We start from the raw sequence: 27,629 nt of genomic DNA on the forward strand, positions 1-27,629 counted from the left end.
CCCAGAGATGGTGATTGGCCCAAAGTCACTCATGTGAGCTTCGTGGCTCTATGGGGATTCGAACCCTGCCCTCCCAGGTCCTAGTCCAACACTGTAACTGTTATGCCACAGTGCAATCCTCCTGTCCCTAGAGGATGACTGGGAGTGGTCACCAAAACCACATGACACCGGTCCTGAAAGACCTACATTGGCTCCCAGTACGTTTCCGAGCACAATTCAAAGTGTTGATGCTGACCTTTAAAGCTCAGTCCAGTATACCTGAAGGAGTGTCTCCATCTCCATCATTCTGCCCAGACACTGAGGTCCAGGGCCAAGGGCTTTCTGGTGGTTCCCTTCCTGCGAGGAGTGAGGTTGCAAGGAACCAAGCAGAGGGCCTTCTTGGTAGTGGCATCCGCCCTGTGGAACGCCCTCTTGTCAGATAACTATCTGACTTTTAGAAGACATCTCAAGGCAGCCCTGTTTAGGGAAGTTTTTAATGTTTGATGTTTTATCGTGTTAATATTCTGTTGGGAGCCACCTAGCGTGGCTGGGGAAACCCAGCCAGATGGGCAGGGTAGAAACAAACAAAACAAACATCATGATAATGATAATGATAATGATAATGATAATAATAATAATAATAATAATAATAATAATGACATTTCAAGTTTCCCTTCCACATGGATGCTCAAAGAAGCTGAACTGTAACTTCATATAGGAGCAGCTCACTTTTCCTCAGCAGTGGTGGCGGCGCAGCTGCTAAGCCAACGGCAGAAGGGTACGCGAAGGAAACAGACAACACAATTTAGCTTCTTTTAAAAAAACTTTATTTGCTTTCAACTTCTGTGGAAAATATGTCTATGAATTAGATTTACACTCAGACATCCACCATATATTGCAAATTTCTGTTCATTCCACAGATGAGTGGGCCTTTGCCCCCTCAGCTGCAACCTGATACAAGCACTTCCTAATGCACACTTATGAACACCAAATGAGTTCTAATCTCTCAGCAGGCATATGGTTATCAATGCAGTTTTACTGCAGTTTTTTCCCACCGACTCTTTGTAAGTCACTACACCTTAGGATATTTATATACGCTTGTTATTAAGTATTTCATAACCTATCACACAGTAAAAGTGACTTACTGTAGTCTTACTTTAAGCAGCTAATATTAAAGCCTCTTCTTTCCCTCTAAATCTCAGGTTATTATTATGTACAAATCACAGCCATTGTCTTTAGTTTTAAATTCTATACAATTCCTTTATGTTTCAGAGGTTCCTGACTCACAGATATATTAGTGCATTTCATGATTCTTCCTGAAATCATTAGTTATATACTAAAGAGGATGCAGGTTATAAGAAATGTTGGGCACGTTTAACTGCGTCACAAAGAGAGAGAAAACCTTATCTTGCAATCTGTTTGCTGCAATTTAATATCCTCTTATTTTTGTGCCGCATCCAAGTCTAGACTTTAAGACAGAACTGAAGCTCTCGTTTTCCTTTCAAGCTTTTAAAAGAGCGAAGAAATGTGCGATTGGGGTCTCTCCAGGTATGCAGTGAGCTGCCTGCAAGTATAGTGGAGCTGAAGAACGGCGTAAGGTACTTGCCTGATACTCCATCATGGCTCCAGATCTTATGCCCTGGGAAAATACATGAGGTGGAAAGACTGCGGCAGCAAAATGGAGGTGCACAACTATTGATTCCCTCCCCCCTTGCCCTGTAGCACCCCATCCCCCACAATCTGCTGAAGGGACCTTCTGGAGCATTGCGGGAGAGGGGGAGAGAAATCACCAAAAATTGCTTCTTTCCCCAGCCTGCTGATTGAGTCTGACCATCAGGTTACAAACCAGCACTGCATGAACTGAGCCAGAAAGTAGTGAAGTAAGAACATATTGGAGTTATGGTAACTTCCGTTATCCTAACTAGGGTCATGTTACCTTCAACCACAGAGGAGGCTCGTGCCAATTACTAATTACTCCTCTGCAACAAGTGATTTCGAAGGAACTTAGAAGATTCTCTGTCTATTAGGAAGCAACACATCAGTGACACGTTCCCAATTAACTGAAGGTGTCAAGAGTTTTGCAAAAACGGCAAAAGCACTCTTAGTATAGGAACATACCGATTGATACCCAAACTGAATAAAGGAGGGAGAATTTTAGATTCGCCGTATTCCATTTACAATAGTAGGACGAATATCTACTGATTCCGCCTTCCGTGGCAGAAGGATCGGCACTGCTATTATCTCTTCTCTTGGAAGAACGGGAAGATATATCTATGTGAATTGGGTTCTGATTTCTTTTCTTTTCTTTAAAGTACAGTAGATTCAGTGCATCCCAGGTAACAAAAGTCAGAGTAAACATTCAAGGTCTGGAATGCTGATAATATACAAGTACCCATACAGTACCTTTGCAAAGCTGTTTGAGAACATGGACTTTTTCTTTTTTCTTCCAGAATAAGCATATAAAAAGTTACAAGCTGGTTCACAATGACTTTCAGTATAATGTTATTAAAATACATTGATGTTAAATCAAAAAAATATTTTACTATTTACATGTACACAGTATAAACCTTAAATATAAGAATACACCTATCGTAGGAAGTTTTAAGAGAATATTAGGCAGATTGGCCCATCTTAATAGTGCAGTAGAACCATTTTTGGTCTTTACACTATGAAACTGCAGGTATTCACACCAGTAAATATAGCTAGTGCTTTAGCAGAGAATGCCCCCCCCCCAATGGATTAAAACCTTTCATCAAAAAGTGCTGGTTTTAGTTCCGCTGTATTTTACTTTGTTACCAAGCAGTTCAGGGCATTCAACTTGCTCTTCGGCGATTTGGTAGCATTTCCAAATCAGGCTGTAATTAATCTCTTCAGTAATCACACTGTCATGTTTGTATGCTGGGTGGTTCGCGACGAACTCTCGCATCCATCGAGCAGCTGTCATTAATTCTCCTGGTGGAGAAGAAAACATCACACAAATTCACATTTTCTTATCTACTGTGAGAATTCCTTTGCTTTCTGTTTTAAGAGGTAACTTACTTTGCAAGGCCATTTTATAACTGAATACAAGCTCCAAGGTGCTGTCTCAAACCATCTGCATATCCAACGCAAGGAATACAGGTAAAGCACTCATTGGGTTTCAATAGTAAAACACCAATTTCAGATACAGTCACACCTTGGAAGTTGAACAGAATCCGTTCCGGAACCAAGGTGCAGCTTCCAATTGGCTACAGGAAGCTGCGGAACCTGTGTCGGATGTTTGGGTTCCAAAGAACACTCACAAACCAGAACACTCACTTCTGGGTTTGTTGCACTCGTGAGCCAAAACGTTCAACTCGCAAGGCGTTTGACTTCCGAGGTACGACTGTACATCTCAAACCACATTGTAAATCAAAAAAGTTCTATCAAGTTTCTCTATCATCATTCCCTATCATCATCCACAAAAACATTTTTTTGCATTCCTGTTTTTCTACAGAGTTTTTAAATTTCTGAAGGTTTTACTTCTATGGGGGAAAAAACTATTTAGCAAAAACAAATGGATAAAATGGAAAGGTGATTTGCACTCAGAGTTGTAGTCAACTTTGAGGCTGCTGCAAATAAATAGACATGAATGTGATAAAAGGAGTTGGCAAAAGAGAAGGTCATATAAAGTAAAATTAAATTAAAACCAAAGCAGGCTGCATCATGTACTATTCTACTTAGGACATTAAAAGCTTTCCGATTCAAATACTTCCAAAAACCTGTATCGCTGGTGATGCCAAGAGCGTTTCCTTACCTGATGCTCTCTTTTTAATGAGTTTCAGGTAGTTTAGAATGCTGCACCTTGTATCTACATCCACTTCCATATTTTCAAGGTAAGAGTTCAAAATTGGAATTAATCCAGGAAATACTCCTTCCTGCAAGAGGCAGATCATAATTGAAATAAAAGGTTTTTCCTTTTAGTCGAATACTTCAAACCCAAGGTTTCCTCTTCCAAGGGATTCTCAACCTGTCTTAACAATCTAAGAAAATTTAGTTCGAGACCCCATAAACTTGACCTGTCGTGGCCTTCCAGCTCCCTTCTGTCCCAGCAGACATGGCCAATGGAATAATGGGAGTTGTAGTCCAACAACATCTTAGAGGGCAACAGGTTCCCCAGCCTTGTCTTATAGGCTAAGTCAAAATGAAAGACAGGCAACTCAGCCAATTAAGATCTGGGTGACCTTGGGCCAGTCACTGTCTCAACCTAACCTGCCTCTCAGGGTTATTTCTAATGATAAAATGCGGAGTTCCCATGTACGCCACCATGAGATTATCGGCGGAAAGGTGGGATATAAATTTCAAAATGAATTAACAAAACTACACTGCCATATCCCGAAGGCATTTGGTTGGTCGCTGTGTAAACAGAATGCTGAACTAGATGGGGCTTTGCCCAATCTACATATGTCTGTTAAGCAGCATCCATCATCTTCTGTCCTCAGGAGTCCCAAATCCGAGACGCCTGCCTGAATGCTTTAGGCCCACAACATTACTGAAGCCTACCCCTGCCCAATCCAGAGACAGTTAAGGAAGTTAAGGCCCTCCATCCCATCCCTATTCATACACCAAGACTGAAAACTCCCTGAGGGTGGGTACTGGGCTGACTGGAAGTTGCTGGACCAAGGAGCAGAACATCAAAGGTATACACTAGGAGAGACAAGAGAAAGCTTCTACACTTCCCTGCAGTCTGTTTATGGATCTTAATATGAAGCTTCCGCCATGTTTAAAATCTAGAAGCCGTCCTCACCTTTCCATTGATTATTGTATCTATGCTCATTAAGGTATACTCTTCAGAATCTGTCTCTGTACCATTTTGAGCTGGCCCACATCCGTCCACTACAGCATTGCCACCTTTTCAGAGGAAGTCACGTTTTGGGGGGCGGGGGGAGGAAAGAGAACACAGAACAGCTAGAGAAAACCGTTAGATTCATGGTCATCGTATATACTTCATTTTTCCCCCCAATTTTTTTTATTGATTTCCAAAAATTTTAAACAAACAAACATACCTCTTAATTGTACTTAATCCAATCTTAGTAACATTGTTAAGTGACTTCCTCAAATCCCCCTGGCTGAATTTCAGTGTAACAGTTTTCCAAAACTAATTTTCTCATAGAATTAACTTAATCACTGGTCATCGTATATACTTCAGGTGTCTAGTAAAGCCGACCAGCAAGCAAGCAAACAAACAAACAAACAATCAGATAGACAGACAGACACAGACAGGAGCCTACCTTTACAAATGTCTTTTCTGAAATAAAACATGCCTTGCCGAACAGCATCCCGTTTCTGAGCTACTTTCATGTTCTCATCCACCTAGCGAAAGGAGACATGGGGTGGGGGGAAAGGTTATATACTAGATGGTGGTAGCAAGGGAAATGCTCAGTCTAGGTCTGAGAGCCTTGGAAACTGCATTTCATAGGGTTGGCTTACACATCTGGCTTCCTAAACGCGATCATTTGCACAAGTGGCACTTGGGAAAAACTTCAGGGTGAATCAGCAAGCCATCTACTTGGTCACAACTGCAGTTCCTCCGACAGCAACTGCGATGAAAAATGGTTGCCACCTCACAAGCTATTCTGGGCACACATTTGTTTATTCATGTACACAACCGTAGGGAGGAATTTAGCAATTTGAGACGACTTTGAGCTGTTCACTTACTTACTAGTTTAAATATATAGAAAGCAGCTAGACATCACACACACACAGAGACATTTCCCCCTTTCACAGCTTCACATTCACATTCACACGGAACCAGAGTGCTCAGCTTGAAAGTCTGATTTCTTGCGGGAAGTTCAATGCAAAATGGGTTGGCGTGCTTTGTTAGCACCAGGTTCAGTTTGCAGCATCTCCTGTTAAAAGGATAAAGACTTCTGCTTGGGATCTTGCCAGTGAGTGCAGACAATACTGGACTAGATAGAGAAACGTTCCACCTGGTCGTAACGTAGCTTCCTACGTTCCCAGTGCTCACTCTGTCAAGCGAGGTTTGCAAAACTATTACAGGAAACTACAGATTCCGGGAAGTATCAGGCATCTTTCCAGGCCAAGTGCACATCCTACAACACAGCCTAGAATTTTCTGCAAGACACAGGGTTTTTTTTAGCAAAGAATTTGATTTGGGAAAGGGTCTCCGAAAACCACAAAATCAGAATATTAGGAAAGCTAACAGAACTATACTTTGGAGTGGAACCCTACTTCTGCAACTACAGTCGCAGAACTGGAGAGAGGACCACTGTGCCAACAGAGTGCCTCCACACACATTTAGGCAATTCCCTATTCTCAAGGGATCCCTCTTCAAGCACAGCCTATGCCATTTGCAAGGCACCGTTTGCAAGGCACACTCCAGAGAAGCCTTTTGAGAATGGAGAAAATTCAGTTGCGTGAGCTGCCTTCCGTTCACGTAACCTTGGATTCCAAACCATGAACAAAATTTTTAAAAGACTAACAAAAGCAATTTAAAAAAAAATTACAAAAAGTTGTAGTGCATACGAAGGGGAGCATGTGTATTTTAAGTCAATTCTCACCTTAGGTGAGAATAGGAAATGTTTTCTAGGTTTGAATACATTAGACCGAGGAAGAAAATGCTCCTCTTACCTTGGACAAAGGAATGAGAAAATCCAGTTTGTAGGAGAGAATGACTCGAGTCAGCAACACTACAAACACAACGTAGGCGGAATTTTCAAAGTCTGTTAACTGGACCTAGGGATTGAGAAATCACCGAATATAAGATGGACAAGTGTGCCAGAAGAACCACTAACATGGTTGAGCAGCAAGTTCACAGTCTGAAATCTTTTTTGCTCTGTTGCTCTGAAACTCACACAACAGTGAGGAGACTGGGAATGGCCTTTGGGCTTGTGCCCTCTTCCACAATGGAGCAAAAACAGTAGACACCCCATACTTTCTCGGGCACAGAATATCCCTGAGCCTGCAAGGATTCAACCCATTAGATTAAGTGGATTCTACCTTGCGGGGGGGGGGGGGATCTTGCATTCAAGCAAACATGCGGCCTCTGCCCCAGAGTGAAGGAAATTCCAGTTAGAAGCTGGAAAGTGATGTATAGATCAGAGCTTCCCCTCACCACACAATTTCTTCCCAGGACTGCTAACAGTCTCCATTACTGTAGCGTTAGCAAAGTAGTGACACACGCACTCACTTTTATTTTCTATACCCAGAAGCTAACATTTGTGGATTATATTCTGGGGGGGGGGGGGATTAAGCCATGATATAAAAGCAGTTGCCCTTCATGATTTTAAGATGTCCGTACCTATTACTTGTGTTTGGACAGAGACTGGGTGCAACACACCAGGCAGTGAAATCAAGTGGCAAGAATCACCACTGATCTGAGTGAAGCTGAACTGCACACCTTATCAAAACCGTTGATGTTTCTTTAAAAAGACATACATGACAGATGTGAATAGACAGCTACAACCCCTTCAACTCTATGCTTTGGACTAAGTTTTCATTTGCAGGGACCTGTGACTGTTAGGTCCAGTCGTGGACGACTCTGGGGTTGCGGCGCTCATCTCACTTTACTGGCCGAGGGAGCCAGTGTTTGTCCGCAGAAAGTTTTTCCGGATCATGTGGCCAGCATGACTAAGCTGCTTCTGGCAAACCAGAGCAGTGCACGGAAACGCCGTTTACCTTCCCATCGGAAGGTTTATCTACCTGTACTTCGTGCTTTCGAACTGCTAGGTTGGCAGGAGCAGGGACCGAGCAACAGGAACTCACCCCGTCGCGGGCATTCGAACCGCCGACCTTCTGATCGGCAAGCCCTAGGCTTTGTGGTTTAACAGTACTATCTATGAAACATGCTTCTTACTTACCTCCATTGGTCTGAACTCAACCCTCCATCCAATGTCTGAATTCGGAGGCGGTGGTTTGAATCTCATTGTCTGCCAGTTTGTTGACTGAATATTCTGCAAGAGACAATAAATACACATTAAGGCTATGACCTCTAACAGCTTCAAGAGTGGTAATTAAACTGTTTTTTCCACACAGTGAGCGTCATGATTTGAACACAGGCCTCCCCAGTTCTAGTCTAAAATTCTAACTAGCACACCATGCTGGCTTTTATTCTACCCCAACAAAAGAGCAATAATTTGAAACTAAGATTGTGAGCACATTTCTGTCGTTTTAAACTATTGTTTCTTCAGTAGAGTTTGATGCAGCTCTTCAGACAGGATGCTGGTTCCAGTGAGAGCACACTTTGTCTGTCCTTTCACTTGCTTTTTGCACTGTGCCAGATGAGTTATAGGAGTCTCTCTAAGTCAATACTGACTTTTGCTCTGAATGCTTACCCGTACGTTTAGATATTTTTGGTTCACTCTGCACTTCTGCTGATATCTGATTATTTAAATTTAGACAATGGGTCTATTCTATGTCTCAAACATGGATACGCTTGTAATTTAAGAAATGTCCATGGACCACAAACTACTGCAAATCACTTGGCTTATCTGAATGCAGTTGCATGTTGCATGCTCTACAGCAGTCCATAGTACACTAAGCAGAAAAAATACAGCTTTTACTATTAGGACACTAGTATAAGATACAACCTCAAAGTGGTCAGATTCATTTGCATCATCCAGATGTATTTTCTCTTCGAACAGAGTCAAAGGATCACGGATAAATAAATGAGCAATGTGTTGGGCCAACAGATGGTCAATGCCTATAAAAATCAAGAAATTGGGACACTTTTCAATATTAAGAAGAAAACTGGCCTGTCAAATATGATAACTAGGTGAATTCATATTTGCCTGCAGTTGCTTCACTAAGAATTATTTGAGAAGTGGAATAATCACCATAAACCTATGAGCTTTTGCGAATATAAAGGGAATTATGGTTTGTGGCTTGTAGTGTTGCTATTTGTTGCTAATCCATTATTTCCTACTACTTAAGAACAAAATCTGTTTTCTAGATGAGGTGTGCTCTTCAGAAAATTCCTTTATAAATATCCTACTTTACGCACCATGGTATTTCAAGCACAGCTACTGCAAAATTCATCACAAGAAGCCCTTCTTACAGATTACATATTGTTAAGACAGAAATCAACATAAACGTCACTGTCACGCAGTTTCAAATAAACTTACCTTCCTTTACTAACTGCTCGTAGATTTCTTTATCTACCGTCAAATCAATGTCATTGTATTTTTCACCACATTCAGAGAGATAACTGTCTATGGAATCGTATCTGGATTTATTGATTCTGTAGCGGTTGTTCTTCAACGGCTGTGTAATTTAAGAAGAAGGGGGGGAATCTAGTGATAGTAACCATATCTAGTAATTATAAATGTTACCTGGCAATAGATACCAAAAGCAGGCCCAGTTCACGCCACACTAAACAACAAACAATGATTTCACGTGAACAAGCACTGAGTTGGTGTATGCTATTTAAAAATTCCCCCTCTTCCCCCACTCACTGCTGCGCCACAAAGAGAAAACAGCCCCCAGTCTAGCTTGTTCTGTTGTCTGAACCAATGCTCATGGTGTTTCTACCAAGCAACCCACAAGCCATAAGCCAAGAACAAACCTTGGTTACTGCTTGTGATCTGGACCTTTGTCAATGGATGACTTTTATCAAGACAACGGGAGCGCAACCCTGTTAATTCTGATTGATTTCTCATCGGCTCTTGATACCATCATCAACAGCATTATCCTGAACCGTGGTTTGGTTTCAAGGGGGTGGTTTCAGAGCGTAGAAACTGGCTGCACTACTTTGTTACAAACCCTATTTAGTATCTATGGAAAACTGTTGGGAGCAGTCGTCAGCCAGCATCATAACAGGTCAGGGATGATGGGAGTTGTAGTCCAACAAGGTGTGCAGGTCCACAAGCTCCCCATTCCTGTGCCAAAAGAGCTTTTTAAAAAAAAACAAAAAACCCACGTGAAACCTTTGTTAACTAGCCAAATCTGTATTCAATTTAAAACTTGATTTTAAATGAATTTTTTAAAAACAACCATTTTGTAACTAAGGCTATATACTAGGAGTGCACACTGACCATGCCATTTGGGTTGAATCCCAGTTTGGTGCTTCATAAAGCAGCCCAAATTGACTTGGAAGACCCAGTTCAAGGGGTCCAAGTCTTCTTCATTCCTTCCCCTTCACTAACAGAAAGCTAAAAAATGGCATTAGAGTGTTTTTTGCTTTGGTTTTTTTGCTAAGGGATGACACACACACACACACACACACACACACACACACACACAGGTACCTCGGGTTAAGAACTTAATTCGTTCCGGAGGTCCGTTCTTAACCTGAAACTGTTCTTAACCTGAAGCACCACTTTAGCTAATGAGGCCTCCCGCTGCCGCCACTGCGCGATTTCTGTTCTCATCCTGAACCCGAGGTACTATTTCTGGGTTAGCGGAGTCTGTATTTCTGGGTTAGCGGAGTCTGTAACCTGAAGTGTCTGTAACTCGAGGTACTACTGTACAGCCCAATCCAGAGTGGATTATGGTCATTTTCCTGAGTGCCTGTAGCCCTTTCTTTAAAGTGCCTGGACAGCTAAGGCACCACAAAACACTTCAGAGGTCCCCGCTTTGACTCATGCTCCTTTACAGAGATCTCCAGCAAGCCCAAAAAACTTCTCACGTTTTGCCCTGGCCTTTGTCCCAAGGCAACGCAAACTCTTAATACATACTGCAGAAGCATTTGCTACACAGGCTGTTATTATTATCGCTCAGGTCCTTGTGTGCACTTACCTCCAATCCCCTCTCCTCCCTCGTTCTGTCGTCTACGGAGGCAGATATCACTCCCCAACGGCAATCGATATCTGTCACGTAGCCTCTGTAGAAGGGAGCTGCCGCACTTAATGCCATCTAAAAGAAAAGCGTCAGGAAGTACAGAAAGCTGCTAATGTATCGCCATTTAAATCTAAAGATATTTCGTTCTGAAACACAAGGCACGTCCCCCCCACAACTTGCCTTCAACCAGAGAACTCTTACAAGAGCTGCATCTTACTGAATAGCAGCACATTTTTGGCTAATAAAACACATATAATGTGGAGCTTCGGTTAGCATTCTCTAATATATAGTCTCCCTCTTCCTAATCTAGCATGCACTATCTCATTCAGTGTACTACAGCTGCATATTTATGTTCCAGGAAGAAGCATATACAGAGGGAGTCCTATGAGGAATACCTCATTCTATTTTTTAAAAAATGACAACTGGGTTTCGTTCGGTGTTGCCCATCAGTTGGCAAAAAGACTCTTCACCTAGCAGTACAGGGCTTTTTATCCACAGGTAAGCAAGTTGTGCAAGCATACCCAGTTCCAAAGTGAGCATTTTATTGGCATAATGTAACACATTGCACACAAATTGCTTGCAAATCTCATTCTAGGGTGATTGGACCACTTCTCTGAACCCGTGTTCTCATCCTCCATCAGTTCTTGCAAAGTGCCCCCAAGTTGGTAGTATTCAGAAAACCTGTGCAGAGCCCTGTGCATTTGAACACCATAAGGTTAGGGTTGGATCTGATGGGGTACATGGGCCTTTGCAACAAATATTCTGTTGCCCTGCCTCTCTTGCTGATTTTTCCCCTTAAAAATAAAATGTATAAAATATACGAAATGCGTTATAATAATTAACACAGAACACAAGATAAAGCATGATCTACTAAAATAATAATTCATACATAATTTCGTTATTGACTACTGCCATTCACCACCAGTCTTCCCTTACCACTTCCTAAAACAGCGCCACTTTCCTTATATCGTTTTGTTTCCACAGTGAGGAGGCACCAGAGAGTTCAACTTTAAGTGCCTGTTTCACAAATGCTGTGAAAGTAAAATAGGATTTTTCAAACTCTTATTTTACCTGAACTTCTTTGGTAAGTGCAGCAGTGACACCACTTACACGCTAGGTGGAAGCCATTAACTTTTTGTAATATCTTGTTTGAAAACAAAAGTTATCCTTACTTATGACAAAAATCTAATTAAGAGATATGACCGTTAAGGCCAATATAACCTGAAACCCAAAGGTTGTTCTACTCAATAGAATGTGGGCACACACACACACATTTACACACGTTCAATATGTGTGTGGCCGTGCATATGTGCATCGCGCCGAACCCTGAAATGACCCCACAAAGATATCACTGAAACGTCACTAAAAGGGCAGAGTGGGGCATTTGCAGGATTTTTCAATGGGTTTCAATTACCGTATTTTTCGCTCTATAAGGCGCACCAGACCACAAGACGCACCTAGTTTTTGGAGGAGGAAAACAAGAAAAAAAATATTCTGAATCTCAGAAGCCAGAACAGCAAGAGGGATCGCTACGCAATGAAAGCAGCAATCCCTCTTGCTGTTCTGGCTTCTGGGATAGCTGTGCAGCCTGCATTCGCTCCATAAGACACACACACATTTCCCCTTACTTTTTAGGAGGGAAAAAGTGAGTCTTATAGAGCAAAAAATACGGTATACCCAATTTCACTTGACCTGCACACACACACACACACACACACACACACACACACTTGACCTGCTTTATGTTGATTTTCTTTATGAATTATATAATGTTTGGCGGAATAAATTCTACCGCTCACTCACCACGATGGGACAGATGGTCGCTAGCTGATCATAAAGGTATCTTGCTTCAGAGATGCTGCAAGCCTGGAATGTTACCTGTAGGATGATATCAAGCCAACCGCTATTAAACCAAAAGAAATAAAATATGCACAGTCACTTTAGCAAGCTGTAGAACCAACTTCCCCCTGACACCAAAGCTGCAAAAGCCTACGGTCACTTGCACTATTTTAACCAACCCCTTCATGCAGATATGAAGACGCAATTGTAATGGGAAATCCCAGTATGGTCTCCCAAGCAGTTCCTTGCTCACTTTCCTCCTAGGGATGGCTAGCCAGTAGGCTATACAATCACTTTATGTAAGCAGGAGCTGCAGGCTTTAATATGGAACTTAATATTGCTTAAAAGCACTAGCAATATATATATATATTTGCTAAAGCATTTGTTTCCGCGAGTTTACCTGAAGGCAGCAGTTGCCCATTCCAAACCCCATGGCATCCATGTAGACATGGTCAGGCTTGACTGCTCTTGCCCCTTCACCATCATCATTAGGGAATGTTTCAATGAACGGCGACGGCGTATTCTTGTCTTTAAATACTGCATTAGACAGGGTGACAAAAAGTTAAACCCGTTGCTAATGGTCCTACTTCCCTTTTTGAAAAGCAAATTATTTGCTCACTTACTTGGTACGTTTATCACTACTTTTTCTCCTCTTCTGTGTCGAATGTTTCTTGTTAAAGTACTAAAACGGAAAAGGAACCTGCTGAAATGCCATCTCAACAAACAACAGCCTCACCCTTTTTAGCGATCAGCAGAATTATTATTTTATTTTTTAAACTTAGGTGTAAACTTTTAATTTTTTCCTGGATTTTCCTTTGCGGACCATCTTCCTACTCAGCTAGGTTTGTATCAGAACAGCGCTGTTGCTTCAGAGGACTCCCTGGATGAAGAACCCTCTGAAGCAGAAATGTTATATTCTGCTACTATATATAGCTTGCTTTTATTTTCAGAAAGGTAACAAATTTATATCACTCGCTATTCAAATTTTTCAAGCTAAAGTGGCGTCCCAGCAACTTTTTGGGATCCCAATACAGATACAGTGGTACCTCAGGTTACATACGCTTCAGGTTACAGACTCCGCTAACCCAGAAATAGTGCTTCAGGTTAAGTACTTTGCTTCAGGATGAGAACAGAAATCATGCAGCTGCGGTGCGGCAGCAGCAGGAGGCCCCATTAGCTAAAGTGGTGCTTCAGGTTAAGAACAGTTTCAGGTTAAGTACGGACCTCCGGAATGAATTAAGTACTTAACCTGAGGTACCACTGTACAAGCATATAATAGTGATTTAGATAAGAAACGCTCAAGTTTCTTGAGACATATTCTGGGGCTCCCAAGTTCAATCAAGTATGAGACGATGTGTGCAGAACTAGGTATACACACAATGGAATATTGGGTGTGGGCTAGCACTATAAAATACTGGTTGTGTTGCCATTTCCATTTCCAGCCTTCGAGTCTGATTTCTGACTTATTTAAGGACTCTTATAAATCCAGATGGTTCCAACACTTACATAAAAAAATCAGATCTATTGGTATTGACTTGGAACTCTTATATAATTCAAGTGAGCAATACAATTATCGTAATATTAAAATCAGATTAAGGGACATTGAAAAACAAAATATTGAGTTAGCTGTAAATACAATTTGCTCCCCCAAGTTTTATGGTTTAAATACAATAGATAACAGGGTCACTTACATTTCAAATTAGCCCAACTGAACGCTTTCCCCTCAACTTTTGTCAAGGGCAGATATTTAAACATCCCCAGAAATGATAGACATTTCAGATGTTTTTTTGAATGTTCCAGACACAGCAGAACATATTCTTTTCTACTGTCCATGGTACAACCAGCTACACAAACACGTGCTTTCCCCTTTTTTTGGGTAGTCTAACATCACGGCACAATGAAAATATCAGATTCTATCTGTCTGACATTAACCTGAAAGTAACTGCAAATTTTTATCAACAGTGTCTCTCAGAGTGGTGAATGGCACTATTTAGCGGGAAGAAACTCCCATGAAAATCCTCATTATGACATATTTTTACATGGCTGTTTATTTGTATATATTTTAAAATTTTAGATATGGATGTTTTTTGACGGCCTATATTTGTAATGCCTAATATAAAGATTTGGCAAAGTAGCAAGTAGTCATTGTTATTCTGCTACAACTATGACAGAAAGCTGTAAGAGAAAGCCAGGGGAGCAGAATTTATTTATCTTCAACTATAATTTAATGTTCTGCTGCAGCAGCAGTTGCCAGGAGGCAGCAAGCCGTCAGGGTCTTCACACACACACGCCTCTGCACAGCCTCAACCAGTTTATAAATAGAGAAAGTCCTCTGAGGAGAAAGGGGTGTGCAAGTCTCAACTACCTGCTCCTAATGTAAGGAACGTTCATCAGATGTCAATAAAACTGTACCAGAAGCTGGCCACAGTCAACATATACATATTCTACATATAGTACTGAGCAAAGAAATTTAAACCTGAAGGAGTTTATAAGTATCAATGAGTGTACACTTTATTCAGGTGGTATTCAGAAAAAAGCAGTTCCATTTGGGAAGGATGTCTGGCTGCTCAATGGTGCTGCCTCGCCTGCACCTTTCCCTGCATGCCACCCTCAAATCTTCTCCAGAACAGCTTTAGGGGGCACACAGGAAAAAGAAGTTCTGGTGTGCACCCAGAAGGAGGGCAGTACGCAGCTTGTTTTCAAAAGCACTACATCCTCCAGTAAGTTTTGCTTTCCACCCAAAGGGAAATACTATTCTACGACTTTCACATCCAGAGAGAAAAGACAACTCTCTTCATTCCGAAACATACTCACCTAAACCTGGGGTGTTTGTTAATGGCTTCATCTGGGAAGAAGAGAGACTTGGAAGCTCCTGTCTCAACAGGGGTAGGCACACACTCTGGTATCGTAAATCCTGGACAGCCCAGTCTACACATTTCAAAGCAAACCGTGAAAGGCTTTTAAAAATAGTCAAAAACATATAAAAGCTGGAAATTACTACAAACACGTCAGGACAAAACAAAAAGGAAAGTAACGTAAAGACAAAATACTTCGGGGTTGGGCACAACTTTCTCACATGGACAGAAGTGGAAATCGTTACGGGTACTCTGTATAAATACACTAATCTCCAGATTAGGAAGCAGATAGAGGGCTTGACGAAAGCCCTGTTAGATAAGTCACCAGCTATAAGACACCCTCCTTCTGTGCAAAGAGTTGGGAGGAAGAGGCAATGGCTTTCCAGGCTTGCAAGAAACCGTGGAGGAGGACAGAAAAAGCAGGAGGAATGCCTGCTATTCCTGGGCTTCTCAGGCTGCTGTGAATCTCTCACCAGGTGGCAAGGCACACTCAGCCCTGGTGGGCAGCATGCTTAACGCTGTTTCAGCCCATATTAGAAGGATGGAGACAAACCTTGGAAATGATGTCACAGTGCAAACAGCTTCGTTTTGTTTCAGCACAGAAGCAGCCTCCAGGCGTCGCTTTCTCATGTTGTCTTGCACAGTGTTAAATTCAGACATTGTCCCTCCATAGGGTTGCCCAGGGGTCCCCTCAATCATATAGCTTCCATATTCTGGCCTCCACAGAGTTGGATGGCTGTGAAGGAAGCAATGATGCATTTGAAATCTTTTTGACCAACGGCAAGGACAGCATACAACTGTGACTGTAAGTCAGTGGTGGCCAAACTTGGCCCTCCAGCTGTTTTGGGACTACAATTCCCATCATCCCTGACCACTGGTCCTGTTAGCTAGGGTTGATGGGAGTTGTAGTCAAAAAACAGTTGGAGGGCCAAGTTTGGCCACCACTGCTGTAAGTCTATCATCATCAACATCATCTCTATACCGCTTTATATTTTTAAGATAATAACTCAAAGCCATTTACAGCACATTTGAATCATCAAATAAAACAATCCAAAATAAAACCTTACTGAAGAAAGTCAAAAAGACAACATTGCTAAATGAAATCAGGTATAAAGGACGAATATAAGAATGAATGCTTAGCTTGGAGTCATGTGTTTTCTGACATAGGCTTATGAACCTGCTCAGCTGGATCAGTTTGCCCAGAGTGGACTAAGTCTACTTTAGGTTTATAAGACCATCATCTTTATGAGAAAGAGAATTTTGGCCTACCATGACCTACCATGATGGCTCCTTAAAGGAGTTACGGTTACGGTTGCCAAAACAGAATGCCTAGTTGCCATTAGGGGCCAGATAGCTTGAAAGTCATATTTTTTCAATACAACTTTTTGGTTCCTGAAATCCATTCAGACTGTGCAGATAAAATATCATGGATAGAATTCTACAGGATGTGTTGTTAGTGTGTGAAAACAGTGAAGATACAAGGATCCCCCAGGCATGCACCTCGAGATGGTGAAGATGCCAGGCGCCACGTCCGGGCATTCCCACTTGGTCGCAAGTGGCTGATAGGTAAAGGTAAAGGGACCCCTGACCATTAGGTCCAGTCGTGGCCGACTCTAGGGCTCATCTCGCTTTATTGGCCGAGGGAGCTGGTGTACAGCTTCCGGGTCATGTGGCCAGCATGACTAAGCCGCTTCTGGTGAACCAGAGCAGCACACGGAAACGCCGTTTACCTTCCTGCCGGAGTGGTACCTATTTATCTACTTGCACTTTCACGTGCTTTCGAACTGCTAGGTTGGCAGGAGCAGGGACTGAGCAACGAGAGCTCACCCCGTCGTGGGGATTCGAACCGCTGACCTTCTGATCGGCAAGCCCTAGGCTCGGTGGTTTAACCCACAGTGCTACCCGCGTCCCAAAGTGGCTGATAGCCAGGTGCAAAATGTGCCTGGTGAATTTTGAATGCTGCCATGAAGGTTCTTACTACATGGGCTGAGATGTCTCCAATAGTATGGGTTTAACTCCTGCTACCCAGACCCAGGAGCATGTGACAAACATTTGGAGGGCCACATTGCTGTGTGTCACATGTCCCCTCTCTTCCTGGCTGACAGGCGGCGAAACCAGCCTATTGGGAGTCCCAATCATCCGAACTGAGAAATACTGCTCAGAGACATCAGCATTAACAGTGTTCTGGCATGCAAAATGACAACCTATATCAAAGCTGACCACTTTGATAAACGCTAGTTGCCACATGGCAAATAACATACAAACCACGTTCTGTTTACTGCTTGGATACTGACTTAGAAAATCACCTGAACTTCAGGAAATAAGTGAAGCAATTCTAAGGACAGTTGCTACTTACTTTGGGTTTACTCTTTCTCCTTTTTCTTGCAAAGTATGAAGAACGTCTCCTCCAGTTAGGGACAACTGCGCTCTCTTGTTTTTATGGTCAAATACTACCAACATGTATTCCACCTGATGTGCAAAAACAAGAACACACAACTTTTAGCACACTAGATGAATATGGCAGGCTAGCCATCATTTGTAAACACATTGATGGTTTCATGGCAATGCTCTGTAGGTAGGAATCTCAGGTGTTTTATTGAACCTTCATTATCACAAATAAGATTACAAACCTGCAAATCCCTAAAGCCACAAGCGACAGCAGATGTCACTGTAGTTTTTCAGGATCCTCAAGATGTTTTCAATCGGGGGGGGCAGGGGGGATCCACCCAAGAGAATTTCCCTCCCTGAGGAACTAATCTGCTGTCTTCCATTCCCTTATTTGTGAAAATTCAATTTGGCACTAATGCTATTCCTTTCAGATTATTGTTTCTTTCAAAAACACACCAGAAAAAGCCTAAGAGTTGCTTCCTCATAGATGCACTAGCCTGTTACATAATCACACGGCTAAGGGAAAAGACTCATTTCAACCCCTGATGTGCTTTTACTGGTGTGAGACACACAACTGTAAATATGCATACATGAATCTATATATTGCATGGGAGTACAGTGGTACCTCGGGTTAAGAACTTAATTCATTCCAGAGGTCCGTTCTTAACCTGAAACCGTTCTTAACCTGAGGCGTGCTTTTGCTAACGGGGCCTCCTGCTGCCACCATGCCACTGGCGCACGATTTCCGTTCTTGTCCTGGGGCAAAGTTCTCAACCTGGAGCAAATAATTCCTGGTTAGCGGAGTTTGTAACCTGAAGTGTCTGAAACCCAAGGTACCACTGTACAAGCGATTGTGTATGTGCCATAGGTATTTCTGTTAGCCATTTTCCCTCTATTTGTACCAGAGCAATGTGCCCTAATCTGTGTCATGTGGTCTAACATAACTAAAGGATGTGCAACACATACCACAAACCAGGAAGCGGGGTTTAGATTTACTATAGAGAACTAAACCTAGAGATTACAGTATTTTGTACACAACTAAAGGGAAAAAATGTGATAGATTATAGAGAACAAAGTGTGCTTTTCTTTGAACAGTGTACCGCAAAGCAGGGCAATACTATAAAAACAGACAATTTTTTAAAAAGTGATGTTTATTATGGTTGAACCCGTAATACACAAAAGGGATTCTTAACTGGACTGTTTATGTGTGCTTTTGTAGAATTATATTATGCTTCAATTTGTTTTCCCTTGTGAATTCACAAGGGGGGGGGGGAGGCCTCTTCCTACTTCACTTTTCAAACATGTGATTCAATTTACAAATATGTGATTCAATTTACTAACATTGAAGTCCTAAACTGAGGTTTTAATTTGAAACATATTCTCAGCCAAATGGGATTTAGTCACGATCCATGAGCTACTGACTGCAGACACAAATATACACAATGCAGAAAGGAGAAATACTGGGGAAATAACCTAAAACGTCTAATTCAAGGAATCTGCATTTTAGAAAAATTCTGACAAGTGAGGAATCTCAGGCATTATGTGACCCAAGCAAGCTGTGATAGAGGCATCTGTTAAAGAATGACTGCACCAGTACAGAGTACATTTGCCTCTTCCCAGCCACAGTGAGCAGATGTAATCCTACAGTAAGTTTCAGTGACAGATCACAGGCATAGAAACTCACCAAGCCATGGCACTTGATTGTCCAGTCTGTTTCTATGTGTCACAGCAGGGATGGGAAAATACCTGCTAGTGGTATCAGTGGCATCCCTGTGGCAAATTCAGTACAAAGTACTGCTTTGTCCAACTGAAAACACAATACACCTTTCCAAAATAGGAATCCTTGATAACTAACTGTACACTAAGCTTTCCAAACTTCCTGCATCTTCATCTCCACCTCTAAGCTCTATGCATGGCAACTGTGGTAGTAAAAGACTGAACTCCTAAATACTGTTTGGCTATATTTTTGTGTTTGCTGAGTCTGCTAGTAAGGCTACCAGCAAATTCTCAGATTCTGCCAAAGCTGTGTTTAGGGAACAAACTTAGTGACTTTTATTTTGGGGGGAGTGGGTGGGTAGGGGAATAATATTAGAGACGTGTGGAAATTGGTTGCATGCATTAACATTATTTTTCCAGTCATCTGCATATATGTATTTGTTCCGTCCAGAACAATATTAGACACACAATTGCAGGTATAAAATAAATCCCGGCACCTAAAGCTTGTTACTCCAACCAACTAACTAACAGAAAGCAAAGGCTGCAAAATCCTGTACACAATCAGGTTATTAAATCCTTGGTCTAAGGCTGTGATCCTAGAGACTTTGCAGAGATTTCAGTGCTACTTGTTTCTGAGTCAAGAGTCATAAGATTGAGCTTCAAATGTGTGAATGCTGTAGGATACCAACTGAGAACAGAATGATGCTTTGGAAGTTCTTGCATTATGTAAGCTTTGTTACAATGAGTTTTGAAAGAAGCAACAGGGAATGTAATAGTCCACCAGGATTTCCATAGCACACTGTGATCAGGGTTAGAAACCGAGATACAGTGGACTCTCGGATTGTGAACATGATCCATGCGGGATGCACGTTCGCAACCCGCAGCGGCACGTCTGCACACGTGTGGGTTGCGATTCGGTGCTTCTGTACATGCGCGATTTAGAGCTTCTGCGCATGCGCGACTGCCGAAACCTGGAAGTAACCTGTTCCAATACTTCCGGGTTTCCACGGGTCCGTAACCTGAAAAAACACAACCTGAAGCGTCTGTAACCCGAGGAATGACTGTATAAAACTTAGGAGCCAAATGGCATGTGCTGCTATTTTTCAAATGTAAAAAAAATAATAATCCATGTATAAGACAAGGTTATTTTCTTAAAATATTGTGCTAAAAACTTGGGGTTGTTTTATACACGGATAGTGGAGAGGTGGGATGGGCAATTGGTGGCTGCTGCGAGAAGGATATTGTCCGTGGCGTATTTGCAGACGATTGGTGGGTGCCGAAAGGTCTACTGGCTATTGGCTGCTGTGGCGATTAGGTGGGCGATTGGTGCTTGTGCTTGGCGAGCGTGTAGACGATTGGTGTCTTCGCCGATGTGTGTGCGATTGGCTGTTGCGTTCCTGCGGGTGAGCGATTTTCGGCAACCCCCCCAAAAAAGGTCAACAACTCTGGGCAATCTCCCCCCCATTTTCTCTATTTGGAATCCCAAAAATGTCTTATACATGGGGGCATGTTATACACTGAAAAGTACGACAATCTTTTCTGAAGTTTTAGGAGGTCTGTTCGTAATACAGTTTGGGTGTGATCAAAAGGGAGAAACACAGAGAGGTTTCCTGCTCTCTTCTGTGAAGAGAAAGTACATCATGGGCTTCTCACTGCCTGTTGAGAGCATTTCCCCCTTGCTCAGAGGAAGCACCTAAACACACACAGATATGCATGAACATCAAAGCCTGCAGATTTGTGTCTCTTGGGCTCAATCCCACCAAACACCCATGCCGCAGAACCCATATTTAATGGGGACTCATTAGGGCTCTTCCATAGGCTGGCAAATAACCATGACAAGAACAAAAGCTTCTTTGTGGAGAAACACAGTCATATTTCTCCCTTCCCTTGGCCAAAGGAGTGGGCAATGAAGCATGTTTACCACACAACCGAAGGCTGTGCGCACGTTACTGTATTAGAACAGCAAAAGTTGTTTACTGCTGTTTCATATCACATCTGCACATCGTTGTCCACACCAGAACAGTTTCATGTGTGTTCCACATCTCCTGCTGCCTGTCCACACCAGTGGGCAAGAGAGGAGATGTTCGCATATGGCATATGTTTTGAAATCAGATCAAAACTGGTTTTGGGGAAAATGAATCCAAATGCAGCATTACTCAAGAAACTAAGGGATAAATCTGAATTGTGACTAATATTGTGCCTACATGGCTTCACAAATTAGTGGCAGGAGATCACTGGATGCAGAGTAAATGGGAACCTCCACACAGCCTGAGTTTGCAGACTGGAAGGATGCTCCCAGGCAGGGTGTCATGAGGAGGAGCCGAAACCCCTTTCTTTGCACCAAGGTAGAATAATATGAAATAACTTCTCCAAGGCAGAAGAACAAATGTCTCATTATCCTCTTCTTTCAGTTGTCTGAGGTCCTTTCTTTCGGTAAACAAACACCTCCGACAGAAGTAAAAGTGATACAGGAGAAGTAAATGTTTGCATTCAGACCAAGGGAGCAGAGGAATATATTTAATCGTTATTCAAAAGCAATAGAAAATGTAAGTATGTAAAACAAAATAATCAAATCAGCATTTGTAAAATTATACTTTCTTTTCTAAGCTTGACGTAAGATTTCAAGAAAATGTTTCTAAATTTGGAAAAGGAAAATGTAAGGCATAGACAACATTATGGAAAGATGTTGTCCGCATATCTTTACTTGGAGAACAGAACATTAATTGCTGTCCTTAACCCTTTTCATAAAACTTGTATTTTAATACTGTCAGGGGAAGTCTACTGTTATAAGTCATTTAATTTGAAATTATTTATTCACCTGCTTCCATAAAACAGGGGTGCACATTTTTCTAATTATTAGTTTAAAGATTTGTATATGTGTACTGTGTTTTAGTATTATTTTCATGATGTATGTACTCCTAATTTGGGATCACTTGGTGACAGGCAGGTTACAAAACACCATGCATAATGTTTAAAAGCAAACACTTCTTTAAATAAATGCATATAACATAAAGCTTCAAGTTAGCTGCCTTTTTCCAGAATCAGAAGAAAGTGTAAGAACCTTTAAATTAATTTTGAAAAGTAGTGACTCATTTGAAGTGCCGCTCCAGAACCAAATTAGCCCAGAGGCAAAAACTCTTACTGAAGTCAGTAGGATTTGACATGCTCAACTATGGCAGAGATGTGTGTTTGTTTCTTTTTCAGACTTACAGTTCTTCAAATTAAAGTTGGTCTTAGGGTACTTGTTATTTTTAAAATAATGGATCTTACTTCTAAGTAAAAAATTGTGTAGTATAAGTCTGGAAAGAACAGAGCCTAGTGCAGAACAATGCAAGGGATTGAACTTGATGGCACTAGTGGCCCCTTCAACTCCACAATTCTATGATTCAACTTTTAACACACAATTTAGTGTGTGCTGGACACAGCATTAATATGTAGTGCACAACAGACACCCCCCCATGCTAAATTAAACGATACTGTTCTACAATTGTAAACGTTAACAAAATACAGAGTTTACAAACCACTAAGAGAAAACAAGAATAACAAATATGGTTTGTTGTCAAGCAGATTCACAGATTTAACCAAACGAAGATCTGTTTCTTCTGGTTGGTTAATTTTTATACCATAAAACCTGACAAGATTAAACTTTTACTTTGATAGTATTGAATAGCTGTCTTTCCCCTGATGAGACAAGTTAAGAGTGTACATAACATATACATACACTGTATGCAGTGTAGATAACGATATGATAAGTAACTTTTCAACTTTTAATAGGGATGCGGCTCATTAGTATACAAGATAAGCTTCAAGAAACCATGCAATTCTGTGGCATTAGATTTTGGGTGATGGCCAACGCTCAGTTGTAGAGAAAATGCTCTGCATTTAATAGGTTGAATCTCGGCATCTTCAGGTAGGACTGGGGGGGGGGGGATCCTTCAGTCTAAAAACCTTGAGAGCTGCTGTCAAACGTAATACTGGGCTGGATGAACCAATGGGTCTCACTCAGTATAAGATGTTCTAATCTTCATGAAGGTTAAGCCTCTAAGAATGAAGCAAACCTAGGATATTCTTATAAAAGTCTTTTACACAAGCATCAAGTGAAGATGGGAGAGGCCAAAAGTAGCTCCTAAATATCAAATCCATCTTCCCTTCTGGTGAGTTAAATTACTTGTAAATATCTCATCCTCCACTTAGGAACATGTTACATTAGTTTGATTTTTTTCAATATATAAAAAACAATTAACAAAAGAGTCTTGAATGTTTTTCAACATAACAGCTTTCCACGGGCAATCACCTTCAATTTTTATAAGATACCATGGCCCAAGGCAGCGCAAGTCTGGAGATGCTTTATGAAATCCACAATGTGTGGAGCAATTATCACAGGCATGTCTGTTATAATGTTGCATGGCAATTCCTCCCATTAATTTAAATTCTTTAGCACGCTTAGAAGAACTGCAAGGTGATGCCTTTCATAAACAACATCCATCAGCCAAAGTGCCCGATACGAAGTAGGCTGCAGAGATTAAAACTTGTCTCACATTGCACATTTTCTTCTACCTTCCTCAGATACAAATACTCACGTTGGCTTGCAAATGAAAAAAACAAACCCAGGTTGGAACCCCTGAGGATGAAAAGTGCCATAATGTTCTCAACCAGCCCAACCTACCAGATGCAGTAGAAAAGAAGCACAATGAATATTATTTTTGGGTTGGGGGGCACCTTTTGGGCACAATCAACTTGTGTCTTTGGTGCTCAAATTCTTGCAAATTATTTTGCAACCAAGTTGGGAGACCAAAGACTCAAGTTCACTGTGTCTAAGAGCACATGACAAATTCCTATTAGAAATGCGCTGGGCTCAATGAAGCACACTTTTGTGCACCTCGAGGTTCTCCCCCAAATGCAAATCCTTGCTCAGTTGTCTGCTAAATCACCCTGGCCTACGGTAACCTTTGCAAGCTATGCATTTCACACTTCTGTATCTCAAGTATAACACTTTTCCACCCTTCACTTTCACTTCAAGGCTATTTAAGGATTCATAATATAGAAAACCTGCCACTCATTATTAGGTCATACTATTATTGTATTTATTTCTCCTACACAATTTACGTGCCATCATTCAACTTTATTTCAAGGACAATTTTCAAGAACTGCTGCTGCTGCTGATATAGTCCAGCATCCTCTGGGCCAGCAACTCAGAAGCTGTACTTGGGACGACCACGTTGAAGCATCCCAAAGACAATACCTGGAAGTGAAATCCATGCCCAGTCCAGCCTAGTGTGTATAAAGATTTGGTTTACATATGACATTCATCTACATTCTGAACATTATGCGTGTATACGGTGGGGCTTCAATGTACAGTACAATTATCTTAAGGCAGATCCAAAGAATAAACTAGGAATGCTGTGCAACTCCTCCTGACATAACTTTCGTTTCTGCTGCCTGAACTTCCAGCATTACTCAAAGAGTGCCAAAACACAAGAGCACAGAAAGCTTCAGCTTTGACATCATACACTTTGGAAGAGGTATATCGGTTACACTCGCCTCAATTTCTAGAAAAGGTTAATGAACAAAATTCTGGAAATCATAATATTGAAAACTCTTTCTACTGCCGCCCCAAACCATTTTTGTTTGCATTTTGATAACAGAAACATGAAATGACCCAAGATAGTGAAAAGTGTAGGGAAACTTGTCTTTATCTCTTTCCCCACCTCACCTCATTCATAACACTGGTGGTATTAACTGCTGTAGCAAAGATAGGCACACACTACTTCAATCATTTTAACTCGGGATAATAGGAGAGCATGGTGGCACTGGTGTAAATGAACAGATTCACACTTACAACCACCTATTGACCCTTCTGATAGGACTAGCATATACAAACCCATTAATTAGTAAACAAGCACCATGCCTACTGAATAGTCACAATGTGCGAAGACCCAGGCACAATCTGTTACATGCATGAGGGAAGCTAAAGGGCATTTTCATAAGGGATGCTATACAAGCCTTTTAAACCACTTCTGAAACCGACTGAGACACAAGCTTTAAATCGGAAGCGCTTGTGGCTTTCCAAGGTGACACAGGTTTCACACTGCTAAAAATGGTCTCAGCTGAGTGTAAATGAGCAGAATTGGGGGTGCAAGGGAACCCACGTGTGTGTGTGTGTGTGTGTGTGTGTGTGTCTGTCTTATTGGTTTGCTTTTCTTTTTACAGTGTTACTTCGGGTTACATACGCTTCAGGTTACAGATTCCGCTAGCCCAGAAATAGCACCTCGGGTTAAGAACTTTGCTTCAGGATGAGGACAGAAATCATGCTCCGGCGGCGTGGCGGCAGCGTGAGGCCCCATTAGCTAAAGTGGTGCTTCAGGTTAAGAACAGTTTCAGGTTAAGAACAGACCTGCGGAACGAATTAAGTACTTAACCCGAGGTACCACTGTATTATGTACCGGTATGAGGTGCTTTTTCATGTCCTGAACTGATCCAAGGGCAGCAAACAAATTTAACAAATATCAACAATAACACCAAAACAACCCCAAACTTTCCCCTTCAGGAGCAAACCCCGTCGACGTCCAGGAAACTCGCCCCCCATGCAACATGTGCACCGTGCAGGGTGCTAGGCGAGGGCAGGGCGGCCAGCGGCCTACCTGCCAAGGCTGTTGTGTTGAAGTTGAAGCAGCAAGCAGCAGCAGCAAAAGCGCGCCATGGTGGGTGGACGGAAGAAAAGAAAAAAAGAAAGAAGGAAGGAGAGGAGAGGAAGGAAAGCAGCTTCTTGGATCCGGCCTCCAGCTCCCTCTCCTCCTCGGCCCCCACTCACCTCGTCGCCCCACTTGAGCACGTCCTTGTGCCTCTCGCCCACCGCCCGGTAGATGTGCAGGAACTGCAGGATGCCGTGTTTGCGCACGTGCTCCGCGTGGCGCTGCGTCTTCTCCCAGCTCAGAGGGGAGCCCTGCGACAGGAGCCCCATGGCGCCTCCCCGGGGGGGGGGGAGCGGCGCAAGGGCGCGCGGCGGGGAAAGGGAGAGGGGAGAGCCGGCCGGGGCAGCGCCAAGGAGAAAAGCTACCTCCAGGCGGCGGCGGCGGCGGCAGGAAGGAGAAGGATCCCCCGCCGGTGGCGAAACAGGAGATCGGCGGCTGCGGCGGTGGCTGCTACTTCTCTCTTCCTCCCCGCCGCGCCTCTTTCCCCGCGAGGCTCCTGGAGGGGAAGCGCCTGTGCCGGCTGCGGACGGAGCGAGAGAGGCCAGCTGCGCGGCTCTGTGCCTGTGTGTGTGTTGTGTGTGTGTGTAGATGCAGGGAGGGGGTGGTGCTGGTGACCGTCCCGGCAGCAGTGAGGCACGTGATCAGGGGGAAGGGGAAGGAGGCTGCTCTCGGTGCGCGCGCGCGCGCCTGGGCGTTTGCGTGCGTGCAATGTGCGCGCGCGCTCTCTGTCCCCGGCGGGCGGGCGCAGGGAGGGAGGCGAGGCGCGCGCCCGTGTGTGTGGCTAGGAGGAGGGAAGCGAGCGCAGCGGGAGACCGTCGGCGCGCCGGGGGCGGTGACTCAGCACTTTCTCCCACGCCTCGGCTCGGTCCGCGCGCCTCCCTGAAAGGAAAATGGGACATCGAAATAGCGTGGCTGTTTTACTTCTCCCACCCACCCCCTCGAGCCCCCTGCAAAGAATAGGTTGCTTTATTGATCTAATAATAGTAGTAGTAATAACAATAATAACAATAATAATAATTGTACCCACTCTGCACAGCTTCCAGCATTTGCAAAAACATAGGTAAAGGTAAAGGGACCCCTGACCATTAGGTCCAGTCGTGACCGACTCTGAGGTTGCAGCGGTCATCTCACTTTATTGGCCAAGGGAGCCAGCATACAGCTTCCGGGTCATGTGGCCAGCATGACTAAGCTGCTTCTGGCGAACCAGAGCAGCGCATGGAAACGCCATTTACCTTCCCACCGGAGCAGTACCTATTTATCTACTTGCACTTTGACGTGCTTTCGAACTGCTAGGTTGGCAGGAGCAGGGACCGAGCAATGGGAGCTCACCCCGTCGCACCGACCTTCTGATCGGCAAGTCCTAGGCTCTGTGGTTTAACCCACAGCGCCTCCCACGTCCCTGGAA

At 42.8% G+C, this 27,629-nt stretch overlaps 1 protein-coding gene across 1 annotated transcript; it reads right to left on the reverse strand.

The window, feature by feature from the left end:
* Positions 1 to 789: 789 nt before the first annotated feature.
* GCLC (glutamate-cysteine ligase catalytic subunit) lies at positions 790 to 26,867 on the reverse strand. Its single transcript, XM_083607284.1, has 16 exons — positions 26,344 to 26,867; positions 17,785 to 17,897; positions 15,982 to 16,164; positions 15,388 to 15,501; positions 13,197 to 13,255; positions 12,974 to 13,110; positions 12,538 to 12,612; positions 10,693 to 10,809; positions 9,081 to 9,219; positions 8,547 to 8,659; positions 7,818 to 7,910; positions 6,589 to 6,693; positions 5,229 to 5,310; positions 4,745 to 4,848; positions 3,755 to 3,875; positions 790 to 2,931 (listed from the first exon to the last, which is right to left on the reverse strand). The coding sequence occupies exons 1-16, from the start codon at positions 26,491 to 26,493 to the stop codon at positions 2,732 to 2,734; spliced, it is 1,905 nt and encodes a 634-aa protein (XP_083463410.1). The 5' UTR covers positions 26,494 to 26,867; the 3' UTR covers positions 790 to 2,731.
* Between the last annotated feature and the right edge of the window lie 762 nt (positions 26,868 to 27,629).

Source organism: Podarcis filfolensis, assembly GCF_964270895.1.
Source record: "Podarcis filfolensis genome assembly, chromosome: 3".
NCBI classification, from domain to species: domain Eukaryota; kingdom Metazoa; phylum Chordata; class Lepidosauria; order Squamata; family Lacertidae; genus Podarcis; species Podarcis filfolensis.

Excerpts from the sequence above, each read along its gene's own strand:
- GCLC (XM_083607284.1), bottom strand. The coding sequence starts at position 26,493 with ATGGGGCTCCTGTCGCAGGGCTCCCCTCTGAGCTGGGAGAAGACGCAG. Across the intron at positions 17,898-26,343 it reads TGCTCAAGTGGGGCGACGAG|GTGGAATACATGTTGGTAGT; the intron begins GTGAGTGGGGGC and ends TTTGCACATCAG. Across the intron at positions 12,613-12,973 it reads TGGGCAACTGCTGCCTTCAG|GTAACATTCCAGGCTTGCAG; the intron begins GTAAACTCGCGG and ends ATCATCCTACAG.